Source organism: Panulirus ornatus, chromosome 62 (assembly GCF_036320965.1).
Source record: "Panulirus ornatus isolate Po-2019 chromosome 62, ASM3632096v1, whole genome shotgun sequence".
NCBI lineage: Eukaryota > Metazoa > Arthropoda > Malacostraca > Decapoda > Palinuridae > Panulirus > Panulirus ornatus.
This window is the reverse complement of record NC_092285.1, coordinates 2,576,438-2,591,137: the sequence shown is the minus strand read 5'-3', so window position 1 is coordinate 2,591,137 and position 14,700 is coordinate 2,576,438. Positions and strand designations below refer to the sequence as shown.

Here is a 14,700-nt window from a genome sequence, read left to right as displayed (position 1 = left end):
AAAATGTTATCTAAATGATTTCTATTTCTGTTTATCATACTTTTGCATTCATATCTTTAAGTTTTTAAGATTAGATGGGGATACCCTATTCAACACTCAAGATGCATTTTTGTAGGAAGAGCATCTGATAGAAATGCTCATTTTCAACATTCTTCCATTGGATAGCAACAGTGATGTCATTGGAACGAATGAACAAAATTTGATAAAGAATATCAGTGGGTAGGACGAGGCAGTCAAAGACAAGTTCACAGTTTTTGTTGGAAGGAGTATCAGTTCGGGATCCAGTCAGGATTCTTCATAGGTCTTGGTCATTTATTAGACAAACTTTATATTCCTGTTTGCTGTTAAGGTTATGGATTACCCTGCTAGGTCGTATTTCTTTGGCCTGGTAAACAAGGTTTAGCAAGTCAGTGGTAGAGGGAGGGGAGTACCTGTTTTAAGATATTTAACACCTATGTCAGAAAGCATGATGTCAACATCAGAATGACTGATGTCTTGCACATGAGAAAGGGATGGGACCTATAACCATGACCTCACACTAGGGAAGCCCTGACATGATCACAAATTACCCAGGTGGTTTGGCAGTTAAAAGAATTTGTCAGTATCAGCAATGAATATGCAGAGCTGGAACCTGAGCAGATCACCTGACTGACTAAAGAAGAGAAATGTTAAACATAGATGAAGATCCTGTACTACATTACAGGACTAGAACAAACCTCCTTTTCTCAGGAATGTAAACTCCAGACCGGAGTGGGGAAACATGAGTAGACATGTTCAAGCCATACGATCACAGATGATATAGATGGTAGAAGGTGAGTGGATGATGATGCTGATGCACAACAGAGTGGTTGTATGACTGGAGATTGAATGTGGGGAATGAGTAATGGTCTGGAGCAGCGAAACTTTTACAAGATCCAAATCTTCTGTAGTTGTCTCCCTCAAGAAGGGCCAACACAGGAGATTAAATTGCTATCCACTTCTCGTGTTGCTTTTGGATGTGGATCACAATCCACTTGCAATGATGACTCTTGATAAGGGAATGATGCCTGGTTATCATTGTCATTGACTCGTTTAGTTCCTCAGTCATACATACTGAGAACCACAGGACCCAGAGGGTCGACAGGTATTAGGGTGGTGAATGGCTGGAACAGACTGAGCAAGGAAATGGTGAATGTTAGCAGTTTAAGAATGTTCAGGAGATGGTGCCCTGTGAGTGTAAGACTTCCCCCACTCCCACCCCAGTACTGTACAAATAGATACACACCTGTACACTGAGGCCAGACGGGACAAAGGATGTCTAGACACTAAGGTCTTCAGGTCTTGTCGGGTCCCTGGTACATGATAACTCAGCTCACGCAGGAAGGTCCTCCATGTAATCGAGCCTCCCTCAAGGGGTAAAATTGGTGTTGATTGAATTAACAAATTAGAGAATTTTCTTAGCCTGAGATTTGTTTGCCAAAGATCCTTACAAGAGAGGCATCGTATTCATCTTAACTATCAAGGTTGTGATAGGAATCATAACTAAAAAGGTTTTGGCACAGGATTCTAAACAAACAAGTTTGTGGTACAGGAATCATGACTAACAAAGTTGTGATAGTGAAATCATAACTAACAAGACTATGATACAGGAAACATAACTAAGAGGGTTGTGGTACAGGAATCATGACTAACAAGGTTGTGGTGCAGGAATCATGACTAACAAGGTTGTGGTGCAGGAATCATGACCAACAAGGTTGTGGTACAGGAATCGTGACTAACAAGGTTGTGGTACAGGAATGATGACTAACAAGGTTGTAATACTGGAATCATAGCTAATGAGACTGTAAAACAGGATTCCCACATTCACACCTAAGAGGATGCACTTCACAAATGATAACACACTGCAACTTTTGACAAACAAAATACAGCACACTGGCTATAGGTAAGAAACAAAATACAGCACACTGGCTATAGGTAAGAGACTACATGACAGTTTGCCAACAGACCTATTAGGCTGTTTTTGCGAGTTCCAGAACTGGTGGTATTGCAGCATTCCCCACTTGATTTAGTAGTAAGTTAGTGTCTTAAATTACAGAATTAGTCTTAAGCTCAAGTTGACTTTTTGTTTTTTCTTTTTTGAAATAAAGGATTAGATTAAGAAGGGCAGGTTCACCATCATCTATTTTTTTTCATACTGTACTGTTGCTACACATTGTACGTACTACTTTCTGTCCTAGTCTACCCAGTCTATGGAAGTGTCTTCATAATGTCATTGTTCACTACGGTTTATGAAGGTGAAATGATATAAGTATTCTAAGTTCGTATATTGTTGGCCCTCAGTGGTTATGCCCCACAACTTGTTCACTAACCTTGGGTGCAACACACAGGGGAAGCGGATGGAGAATAACACGTTTTTTTGTCCAGGGTCTGGGGGGTGCAATTTGTCTTATCTCGGGCTTTTCACATGCCTGCCGGAGGTACTTGGCTCTCACTTTCATGACCTGGCCATCTGCATTTTCTCTGCTGACCCCGAATGGGGCCGATCCCACTTGGTGTTCCCTTTGACTGATTAGGGACAAAGATGACCACTCTCTCAGCTCCTGCTGGGTGAATTGGAGTGGTGTTAAGTTTCCCTGGAGCTCTCTGACAAGGGATGTGCTCTGTTAACATCATTGATCTTTATGAACCCTGCACAGTGATTCCTGAAAATGTATTAGATTTGCCTGGAAATGCCTCTTACTATTGGTTTGAAAAAAGATATAACTATAGATTTTGAGATATGATTTCGAAATCTTTATCAAGATTTGTCTTGGTAATTCTTTACTTTCCTTATACAACTTTATCAGTGGATTTATTGACTTTTCTTATTGCAAATAGCTCCTATAGTTATTGAGATTCCTACAAAAATATTCTTTACTTTCCTTATACAACTTTATTAGTGGATTTATTGACTTTTCTTATTGCAAATAGCTCCTACAGTTATTGAGATTCCTACAAAAATTTATTCTGATGTGCAAAATTTTGTATAAAATTTTGATAAGACCCCTGGGAGTAGTAAGGGGAGCCCTCCTACTCCATGTTCATGTTTGGTGTCAGTAATGTATTGCAATGATAGCACAAACCTCAGATTACTGGGTGTCTCTTGTGAGGATATATAGTAAAAGCTGTCTCTTGCACAAGCCCAGCCTCACACAGTGTGTGTACACTTTTAGAATTTGAATTGTTTTCAGAAGGATAACTGGTTAGGCTCCTAGGCTCCTTGTCCTACCAAAGTGATTAATATCTGCAGCCAGTTATTGTTATGGTTGTACAACCCCAAAAGCCCTTTTACAAAGGGAGTACTAAGTGTAGTGCAGCCTTACAGTTGCAGGAGCCACTCGATAAGGGGTTCTGGGGCTGTAACCTGAGGACACCTTGTCTAGGGGCTCCTGCAGCGCAGGTTTACACTACTCTCAATACTGGGGACAGGAAAGATTCTTTTGAAGCAAATAGTTCTTTGATGTAACTACAATACTATATTTCATCAGCCAATGATGATACAGCCATGGGTAATACCTCAGAAAGTTCAGAACACAAATGTAGATGTCCTAGTGACAGATAGAAGGAGGCTGGAATTCAGGAATTCTTTTAGAGACTGCAATCCCAACATTGTGGGAGTGGTGGAGACAAAACTCATGAATAAACTTAAATCAAACCTAGTTTTCTCCAGAGGGGTACACAGTAACAAGAAGGGAATGAGAAAATAAAGGAGGGGAGGGATTAGCCATCTTCAAGGGATTTCATTAAATTTCAGAAATTAGCAGTAGATGGTCCCTTCGCATAATAAGTGTATGAAAATATTATTTACAATCCTCCAAAGAACTGCAACAATCCAAAACAGATGCTTATTGAACATAATGAAGGAACAATAAAGGTTATGAGTGAAGCAATAAGACATTCCCTTTTAGGAGATGGTAAAGTATTGATAATGAGGGATTTCGTTTATAGAGAAATAGTCTGAGAGGAAAATTAGATTTCCATGGAAATGCTGAGCCCTAGAGATGCAATTTCCATGAAAGTAACAGGAGAATTGCCTGCATCAACCTGTCACAGAGCATATGAGAACTGGAGGAAATGATTTGCCATCTATACTTCACCTTGTCTTAAGACAGTGCAGAATGGAAATAAAGTGTATGAAGTGTGATGCTCCTAATGCAAAGACTGTTCATGTAGTGCATGTCTTTGGATATTTGGGAGTGAAACGTGCAAGAGGGAGATCAGATTGGGCACAGAAACCAAATAGAAAGTAGTTTTAGCAACAAAGTGTAACTAAACTAGGTCTTTGAGGGTATTGATTGCGAGAGAAAGTTCTATGATAGAGTATGGACCAGTACTATGGAAGACTCTGTGAAATCTATATTGTAAGGGTCAGAACATGGGTCCCTCTGGTAGGGATGGAGGATCAAAATGGAGAGAGATGTGTTTCAATGAGAAATGTCATTGAGAGAGCTCAGGATGTATTATGCCAACCAGCATATGAAAAATATAGGAGAATGAGAAATGAGTACTGCACAGTAAGGGGAAGGAGCAGAGAAACTTTGTAAAAAGGCATTGTAGGGAAGTCAAAAGACAATCCAAAACTTTCCCATAAGTTCATCAAGAACAAACTCTCATTGAAAGAGCAGCTAATCAGGCAAAAGGACTCAAGGGTAAGAATTCTTGAAAATGAATTATGTCAGGAGTTGAATGATAAATTCAAGTGTTTTCACTATGGAGGACAATAATGCACCAGTATTACCAATGTGTAAGGGGATGATAGACATAATCAGGCTATTAAAACAACTTGACTCATATAAGACCCATGGTCCTGATGAAGTTTCTTCATATTTGCTGAGAGAATGTGCAGACACACTTGCTAAATCATTAGAAATGTTGTTTTGAAAGTCATCATTGGAAGGTGTTGCTCAAATGATGTGGAAGAGGCCAAGTGTTGTGCCTGTTTATAAGACAGGTGATTAGGGAACTGCTGTTTCAATAACAAGTGTAAAACATAAGAAAAAATATCAGAAAATAAATGAATCTACGTGCAAGGGCAAAATATTCTACCTGGGACAGAACATGGTTTTAGGGAAAGGGAGTCATGCATAACCTATCTTTTATGACAGGGTGAGCTCCATCTTATATCAAATGGATAGACCATATGTTCTTGGACTGCCAGAAAGCCTTTGACATGATTCCTCATTGGATGATGATTAAAAAGCCAGAGCTGGAGGCAGGAACAAAGGGTGGGATCCTTCACTAAACAGAAGAGTACCTTATTGGAAAGGAGCAACGAACATAGGTAAAAGGTGCAACCTCGAAGTGGGCTTGGTTTAAAAATGGCATGCTGCAGAGCTTGGTCTTTGGCCCACTGTTATTCTTGGTGTTTATAAATGACTTGCCTGATGAACACGATTGTAGACAATACAAAGGTCGCGATAGAAATATAGAATGATAATTATATCTGCCTATAGTAGGACCTGGATAGATTCCAAAATTGGTCTGATAAATGGATGATGATGTTTAAGGTAATACAAAGTAATGAGTATATGAGACAGAGCTAAAGATGGCCTTGGTGTGATTATCATTTAGCAGGAAACAGATTATTGGAATTTATATGTGAAAGAGCCCTCTGAATATTTCTGTTAGCAAAATGATTTTTTCCTCGGTTTGAATTTTCAAAAAGCTGCTTTCAAAGTGGTTGCCAAAATTAAAATGGTTGTTGATATAAAGTATGTGACATTTTCATGAGGATCTTTCTCTCAGAGAATCTGGAAAACTGCAAGCCTTGACTGGGATACATTGTAGTAAGGTTGGGTCAGGAAACCAAAGGTCAGATCCCCTTGCAGGGAGTTAGATAAGATTGATGAAAATGGTTGTTTTAATCCCACATTTTTCCTGTACTTTCTTTTTTTTTTTTTTTTTGTAGATTTCACTTATGTACCTTATGGTAGAAAAACTGCAATTTAGATTGATGAATATTCTTGGATGGGACCTTGAAAATAATTACTGTCTGAGATATATTGTCTCGTGTTGGACTCAAGATTTTCAAGGGAATACTAAAAATAATATCACACATCATATGTACTTTTAGGAATTTTGATAATTCAAATTCAACAGATATTCTTCTAGATATTCTTCTAGAGGGTATGCTGAGTTATCCAAAGATGTAGTAGTGCAAGGAAAGTAGATTCTTACCTTCATCTTGAATGAAACTTTCATGAGTTTGCTTCCATTATCTAACGGAGAAGTAAAATGTTTTAACACTATGTTAAGGAGTAAAGTTTTGAGGCATATATTTGTAACAATAGACTACTTCCTGGCTGGAGCCTTAGGCTACCTCCTGGCTTTAGTCCTAAATTATATCCTGTCATTAGTCCCACATCATTTCCTGGCTGTGGCTGTAGATTGCTTCTAGGCAATAGAAATGGACTATATTGTAGCCCTAAAGTATCTACTGACTGTAGCCCTTGACTATCCCCTGGTTGTAGTGCTAGACTATCTCTTGTTTTAGCCCTAAACTGTCTCCTGGCTATAGCCCCATCCTATCTCCTGGTTGTAGCTGTATACTGTCACCTGGCTGAAGTCCCAGACTTTCTCCAGGCTGTAGCCCTAGACTATATCCTGGCTTAATGCCTAGACTGACTCATGGCTGTAGCAGCAGATTATCTCGTGGTTATAGCCCCAGACTATTTCCTTACTGTATACCAAGGCTATCTCCAGGCTATATTCTGAGACTGTCTCCAGGCTTCAGACTATCCCAGACTTTCTTCTGAAAGTATCTCTGTACCATCACCTGGCTATAACCCCCTATCATTTCCTAGCTATAGCCCCAGGCTCTCCTAGCTGTAACCCTAGACTGTGTGGCTTTACCCTCAGACTGTCTCTTAGCTATAACCATACTTTCCTGGTTGTAACCCTAGACTATCCCCTGGCTGTAGCCCCTGACTATCCCCTAGGTGAAGGTCCAACAATCCTCTGGCTGTAGGCCCAGACTATCCACTGGCTGAAGCCTTGGACCATCCCAGACTATCCCCTGGCCATAATTCACAAAGTGGTCACGTTACCTGGTATTTGAAGAAGGTCATTGATGCCACAAGTAGCCATGTCACTGAAGCCAGAATCACTGAGGCACGATTGAGGTTCTTCATTATTCTTATTATTGATTTTCCAGTGTCCAGTCACTGTTGTGTATGACTTGTCACTGCCCCTTGTTAGTGTTTCTCGGTGACCTGTCCTTTCAGTGTCCTATCCCACAGTGATCCATCAGCATCCACTTTATTCATCCTTTGTCTGATAATGTGAAGTCCATCAACATTTATCATTACATTGATGGGCAAGCAACACTGGTGGTTTAAGCAACATTCACCATGACATTGATGGTTTAAAAGAAGCATAAGTGATACTGCTTGGTGTATCTGCGTGCTTGGCTTAGTATCCGTGGGCTTGCTGGGTAAAGTTCGCTTTTAGAGATAAAAGCAAAGACTTCTGACATCCAGATTCATCTCACGACCTGTTCATGGTGGGAAGCTCTTGGATAACTGTTTGTCAGAGAATTGAAAAAGGATTAGACTCAGCGACTTGCCAACTATGCCAAGAAAATTTTAGAACATATCGTGCCAATGAAACATGGGTAGCCATTTTGATTTTCATGATGGGAATAGACAGAAGTTGAGGAATTTCTAGAAATTTTAAAGACTAACATATGACATTGTAATCCAGAATTATAAGCGATACAACTTCTCTATGTCGCACCTAGATTATAACAAAGGGAATTATCAAATGATAGTAAGTAACTCATAAACTTACACATGAAACCTAGCCTCCTGACACTTCCTGTAAAGCTTAGGCCCTTGAACTTCTAAATCTCGGTTCTCATACCCTAAAGCCTATTGTTCGTTTTACATTTGCCAAATGCATAGTACCCACATACTGATCCTAAATCCTAGCTCCAGAAAGGAGTACCGTAAAGCATGGTACCCTTACACTACTCTGAATATACACAAATATACACAGCCATGACAGTAATCACACTTAAACTTTACCATAAATCCTAACCTCCATATACCTTCCCTTAAGCGTGAGCACTGAAATTCGTGAAGACAGGTTCCGTATTGTCACACCTGTCAGTCTCATTTGAAAGTAGAACACATTTTAATGGAATGTGTTCTTTTTAATCAAGAGTGGAGAGCAAATTCATTATATGCAGACTGATTTTTATCATAAATCTTAACTATATATATATATATATATATATATATATATATATGTTATCCCTGGGGATAGGGAAGAAAGAATACTTCCTACGTATTCTCTGCGTGTTGTAGAAGGAGACCAAAAGGGAAGGGAGCGGGGGGGGCTGGAAATCCTTCCATCTCGTTTTTGATTTTCCAAAAGAAGGAACAGAGAAGGGGGCCAGGTGAGGATATTCCCTCAAAGGCTTAGTCCCCTTTTCTTAACGCTACCTCGCTAACGTGGGAAATGGTGAATAGTATGGAAAAAAATACATATATATTATGTACATGTGTATATATGTATATGTCTGTGTATGTATATATATGTATACGTTGAGATGTATAGGTATGTATATTTGCGTGTGTGGATGTGTATGTATATACATGTGTATGTGGGTGGGTTGGGCCATTCTTTTGTCTGTTTCCTTGCGTTACCTCGCTAACGCGGGAAATGGTGAATAGTTTGAAAGAATATATATATATATCCCTGGGGATAGGGGATTAAGAACACTTCCCACGTATTCCCTGCGTGTCGTAGAAGGCGACTAAAAGGGGAGGGAGCGGGGGGCTGGAAATCCTCCCCTCTCATTTTTTTTTTTTTTTAATTTTCCAAAAGAAGGAACAGAGGGGGCCAGGTGAGGATATTCCAAAAAAGGCCCAGTCCTCTGTTCTTAACGCTACCTCGCTAACGCGGGAAATGGCAAATAGTTTAAAAGAAGAAGAAAAAATATATATATATATATATATATATATATAGGGGAGAAAGAATACTTGCCTCGTATTGCCTGTGTTGTAGAAAGCAACTATATGGGACGGGGGAGGGGGGAGACCCCACTTCCTGTATTTGAATTTCTAAAAAGGGAAACAAAAGAAGACGGAGTCACGCGGGGAGCGCTCATCCTCCTCGAAGGCTCCAATTGGGGTGTCTGAATGTGTGTGGATGTAACCAAGATGAGAAGAAAGGAGGGATAGGTAGTATGTTTGAGGAAAGGAACCTGGATGTTTTGGCTCTGAGTGAAACAAACCTCAAGGATAAAGGGGAAGAGTGGTTTGGGAATGTCTTGGGAGTATGTCAGGGATTGGTGAGAGGAAAAGAGCCAAGGAAGGAGTAGCACTGCTCCTGAAGCAGGAGTTGTGGGAGTATGAGATTGAGTGTAAGAATGTAAATTCTAGATTGGTATGGGTAAAACTGAAAGTGGATGAAGAGAGATAGGTGATTATTGATGCCTATGCACCTGGGCATGAGAAGAAAGATCATGAGAGGCAAGTGTTTTAGAAGTAGCTGAGTGAGTGTGTTAGCAGCCTTGATGTATGAGACCAGGTTATAGTGATGGGTTATTTGAGTGTGAAGGATAAAGGGGTATGTGAAAGGAGAAAGTTGAGAATGAATGTGAATAAGAGCAAGGTTATTAGGTTCACTAGGGTTGAGGGATAAGTTAATTGGGATGTAAGTTTGAATAGAGAAAAATTGGAGGAAGTGAAATGTTTTAGATATTTGGGAATGGACTTAGCAGCGAATGGAAGCAGAAGTGAGTCATAGGACTGGGGAGGGGGCGAAGGTTCTGGGAGCAATAAAGAATGTGTGAAAGGACAGAACATTCTCAGAAAGCAAAAATAGGCATATTTAAAGGAATAGTAGTTCCAACAATGTTATATGGTTGTGAGGCATGGTCTATAGTTAGGGCTGTATGGAGGAGGGTGGATGTGTTGGAAATTAAATATTTGAGGACAGTATGTTGTGTGAGGTGGTTTGATCGAGTGAGTAATAAAAGGGTAAGAGAGAGATGTGTGGTAATAAAAAGAGTGTGGTTGAGAGAGCAGAAGCAGTGTATTGAAATGGTTTGGTCACATGGAGAGAATGAGTGGGGAAAGATTGACGAAGAGGATATATGTGTCAGAGGTGGAGGGAATGAGAAGTGGGAGACCAAATTGTATAGGTGGATGGATAGAGTGAAAAAGATTTTGAGCGATTAGGGCCTGAACATGCAGGAGGGTGAAAGGCATGCAAGGAATAGATTGAATTGGAACGATGTGATGTACTGGGGTTGACATGTTGTCAGTGGCTTGAAGCAGGGCATATGAAGCGTCTGGGGTAAATCATGGAAAGTTTTGTGGGGCCTGGATGTGGAAGGGGAGCTGTGGTTTCGGTGCATTACACATGACAGCTAGAGACTGAGTGTGAACGAATGTGGTCTTTGTTGTCTTTTTCTAGCGCTTCCTGAGTCTTATTCCTCTTTCCTCGCTAAAGCTTATAGTTCATTTTACATTTATCGTAATATACTGATCTGATATACTGATAATATACTCTTTAAAATACCCAGAAGCATAGTATACTTATATTGATCGTAAGGCCTAGCAATCATACATCTACCATATTGTACTTATACTGACCCTGACCCTTTACATCTAACCAAGAGCATTGTACAGTGAACCCTCGATTTGATGGACCCTGATAGAACGGATTTCGGAATGATCAAACAAATGATAATGATACAGTACATTGATTAATAATAATTGAATAGATATGCGTGTGTGTGTGTGTGTGTGTGTGTGTGTGTGTAGCATTTTTCTAAGTATTTCTCCCACTCTCTTCAAAGGAAACACCTGATCTACATATCACTCTCAAGGTGTCACAGTCGCCGCACTTGTGATTCTTAAAAGCATCACATTTTCCTCACATCCCATCCCATCCTGAATAGTGATGCTCTCTCTCTCTCTCTCTCTCTCTCTCTCTCTCTCTCTCTCTCTCTCTCTCTCTCTCTCTCTCTCTCAGGTATGCATACCTAGAAGGCAGACCCAACAGTAACAATAGAAAATCCATTACTATGATTCCTACTGATACATAGCTTCGCTCCTGCTCTTCCAACTCTTCATCACTGAAATGAGAAAATATAAGGAGGGGGATGGTTGGTTTGCAGCAACACCCGCTTCTATTACTGGTAAGTTGCCTCATGCAACACACAGGAAAACATGGAAGATGATGAATTCCTTCTTCCCTCTCCCCCCTGAAGACAGGTTGTTAAGGATAACACTTAGTGACGTCACTTCTCTATAATGCATAAACTCGTTCAAGATGTTCACTATCTTCTCTACTCTATAGATAATATCCTGAGTCATGGTAACAGTTACTGATATCTTCACTATACTTCGTGTACTGATTCTTTAGCAAATGGCATTTCTAAGAACTTCTGTCGCTCTTGCCTTTCCTTCGTTTTTTCTCTTCTAACGGTACTACAGCTGTCTCTCCCGTAAACGAAGCAACTCTTTGGTTCCGTTTCTCCTCTAACTCCACCTTTGATGACTCTGACATTCCTTCATTCCATGATGCTCTTACTAATCCTATGCTCTTCCTTATAATCTCTTTTCTGACTGTCCCAAAAGTGCTTCTCTCTCTCACTTTCTCTCTCGTCACAAGCGAGACTCTTGGTCCTGATGGCTTCCATTCCCGTGGACTGAGAGCGTGCCTCTGTGAACTTGCACCTGTGCTTGCTCATCTGTTCCGTTGATGTTTAAAAAGCAAAACTTTTCCTTCTCCTTGGAAGCAGACATTGATACATCCCATCCCTAAGGAAGGTAACCATTCCGACTCCTCTAACTATTGTTCTATTGCTTTGACATCTACAAAGTCTTTTGAATCTTTCCTCAACTCCCACATCCTTAGACACATCGAAAATCACAGTCTTCTCTCTGATCACCAGTATGGCTTCCGTAAGGCAATATCCACTAGTGATATTCCTTCCTCTCTTACTATCTTACTAATGTCTGGTCATCATCCCTGAAAGATTTTGAAAGTCATGTGTAGTTGCCCTTGACATACTCAAAGCTTTTGACAGTGTGGCAACCCTCTCTCACTTTGCTCCTTCATATCTCGCTTCCTCTCCGGCTGATCTGTCTCTGTGGTTGTTGATGGATCAGCCTTCCCTCTTTTTCTCCATCAACAGCGGTGTCCCTTTAGGTTCTGCCCTGTCCTCTACACTTATTTTCCTTTTTTTCCCCCAACGATTTCCTCTCCTTCACAAATGACACAATGTGCTCATATGCTGACAGGCTCAACACTGCACTCCACATCCTTCAATTCTGCCCACTCTTCTCTCACTCGATCTACATCTCGTCTTGACACAGCGTCCTCCATAAACTCAGACTTGGAGCGATATCTCAGTAGGGTAGACAAAATCTTGTGAAGTTTAATGCATCAAGAGATAGTTTTTATCCATCTCTCTTTCGTAAACTCATAATTCTCGTCTCTCCTTTGACGGGTTCTGTAATTCCACCTCTTGACCCAATGAACATGTTCGGTATTACTGTAACATCCACTCTTTCTTGGGAACCCCACATTACAGTAATAGCTAAGTCTGCCTCTTAAGAAACTAGGCGTCTTGTTTAGATGTCGAAACTTCTCTTCTGAACAGTTGCTTCGTTGTCACTAAGGATTGATTCATCCATGCACGGAGTACGGCTCTGATATTTAGGGTGGTTCTAGCTCTGCATCTTTACTTATCAATTGACCCTCCTGCCCTACGCTGCAGTGTTGGTTCTTCTTCTATAGGTAGTCCTTTGGTTTTTGCTCCCAAGTGTTGGCTGCTTGTGTGCCCCCCACTACGAGCTAGACCACGCAATACTCGGCAAGCTGGTGCGTTATATAATAATTGTGTGGCCATCGGCAACTCAAGGGTGAGCCGCCGTTTTGTTAACTGTTTCTTTCCCTATGCTTCGAAGCTTTGGAACTCTCTACCTTCTTTTGTTCTCGTACGTTGATAACTCAACACTGCATTCCTCCATGTCCTTAAATGCATTTCTTACTTTCTCTCACTCGATGTGTGGTTTGTATTGTGGTAATCCGAGAGCAAATGGATGGCCTCCTACAGTGAAAGAGTGAGAGAGCTCACTTTCATGATATTGATGCCATACTTAACGAACCTTTTACGATTCTACGAGAGACCTTGTTCTGTTTTTGTCGATGAAAACGCCGACTGAATTGGCCAGAAAGCATTTGACACTGTACCACACAAAGGGGCTTTTGAGGAAGCTAAATCTTCAGGCAGAAATAAAGGAGACACTCCTTTGATGAGTAGAAGATGTAGTGGAAGGGAAGAAACATCACTTGTCAAGGGAGTCTAATGGTAATGGACTGTGGTTAATAGTGAGGTGTAGAAGAGTTCTGTATGATTTGGTCGAAAGCGTGGAGTCTCACTCTTCCCTGTATACTTTGCGGATCACTTAGGGAAGTGGAAAGCAAACAATTGCATCAGCTTACAGTTGGAACCTACACACGTTCCACAGTTGTTCCATTACACAGTGGTTGAAATCCAAACCGAAGAAATGTCAGGTAATGAGGATGGAAGACATTGAAGAAGAACTTTATATTCTTATCGTCTAGCTGGGAATAAACTGCAGGAATCTATATATGAGAGGGGCATGTGGAGGTAACATTGTCCCTACCCTGGTGCTAGAGTCTTGCTGTAGGAGAATGGTGAGAGAGACCAAATGTCTTCAAGTATTGAAATAATATTCAAGTATTTGGATGTAGAAATCCTCAGCAAGCTGTTCATACCCTACATAAGGCTAAAACATATTTTTTTCTCAGGTATGGTCATCGTATTTGAAGATAAGTACAAAGAACTGATGAAGAGTTGGGGATCCAACAAATGTGATGAGGGAAGACAGAGATTTGAATTGTCGAGGAACGTTTGAGGCCTTAAATTTGTCTACCAGGGAAGAAAGAAGACTGAGGGGTGACCTGATCACGGCCTTTAAGTTTAAAGAAAAATGAAAATAACAGCTCGACCACAATAACAATGAACAGTTCTTCGAAAAGACATCGGGACAGAACGAACACAAAACATAACATGAAGCTGAACAAGAAAATTGTCAGAAAAAGATATTTAAAGAAGGACATATATATAGTAAACATAAGTAATGATTGATTGGAGTGAACGTCGTTTATGTGGTAATAAATGTTGAGAAGCAACACATATTTGAAAAAAAATATATGACAAGAAAATGTTTATGAGATGGGGGGGGGGACCCCACGAGGAACCCCCCCCCCCCCCCGTGTGTTCAACTCTACCCACTTAAAAAAAAAAAGAAGAACAAGACATAGATGACACAGTGGATCATGTATTACGTAAGTATACTTCACATCTTCTTAATTAAAGTCTTTAGTATAATACTTAACGGTGAGGGACTGCTTCTAAAACCCAATGCTTTGCACTTCATGGGGAAAGAAAATGAAAAAATATACTTCAAATACTTGCTGTCGTCCCTGAACATACCATTACAACTTCGGGTTGTCTCAACTATTCAACGACCCACAGTAACAAGCCAGTTATGTACCGCTGGTTGTGTGAACACTTGATATAAGCGTATGATACGTATCCTCTCACTGAACGTACACCGTGGCTCCAGTTAGCACATGTGATCATAAATCAGCTATAAAACCGCTCTAAGTATATATATATATATATATATA

General features: G+C 40.4%; 1 protein-coding gene and 1 long non-coding RNA gene across 4 annotated transcripts in view; one reads left to right on the top strand and one right to left on the bottom strand.

The window, feature by feature from the left end:
- The window catches only part of LOC139745691 (uncharacterized), a 47,898-nt gene extending 33,900 nt beyond the window's left edge, over positions 1–13,998 (top strand). The window contains exon 2 of the long non-coding RNA XR_011711917.1: positions 13,816–13,998. This is a non-coding gene — a long non-coding RNA (uncharacterized lncRNA). The remainder of the gene's footprint in view (positions 1–13,815) is intronic.
- LOC139745687 (uncharacterized) overlaps positions 1–14,700 on the bottom strand; it is a 36,578-nt gene that overhangs the window by 1,519 nt on the left and 20,359 nt on the right. Inside the window, exons 2-4 of one of the 3 annotated variants that reach the window (XM_071656115.1) lie at positions 7,065–7,538; positions 2,349–2,579; positions 1,265–1,386 (exon numbers count right to left, since the gene is read on the bottom strand). In XM_071656115.1, the coding sequence (XP_071512216.1) occupies positions 1,265–1,386; positions 2,349–2,579; positions 7,065–7,148 (437 nt within the window). In that variant the 5' untranslated portion in view covers positions 7,149–7,538. The remainder of the gene's footprint in view (positions 1–1,264; positions 1,387–2,348; positions 2,580–7,064; positions 7,539–14,700) is intronic. The other 2 variants (XM_071656116.1, XM_071656114.1) reach the window with 2 other exon arrangements.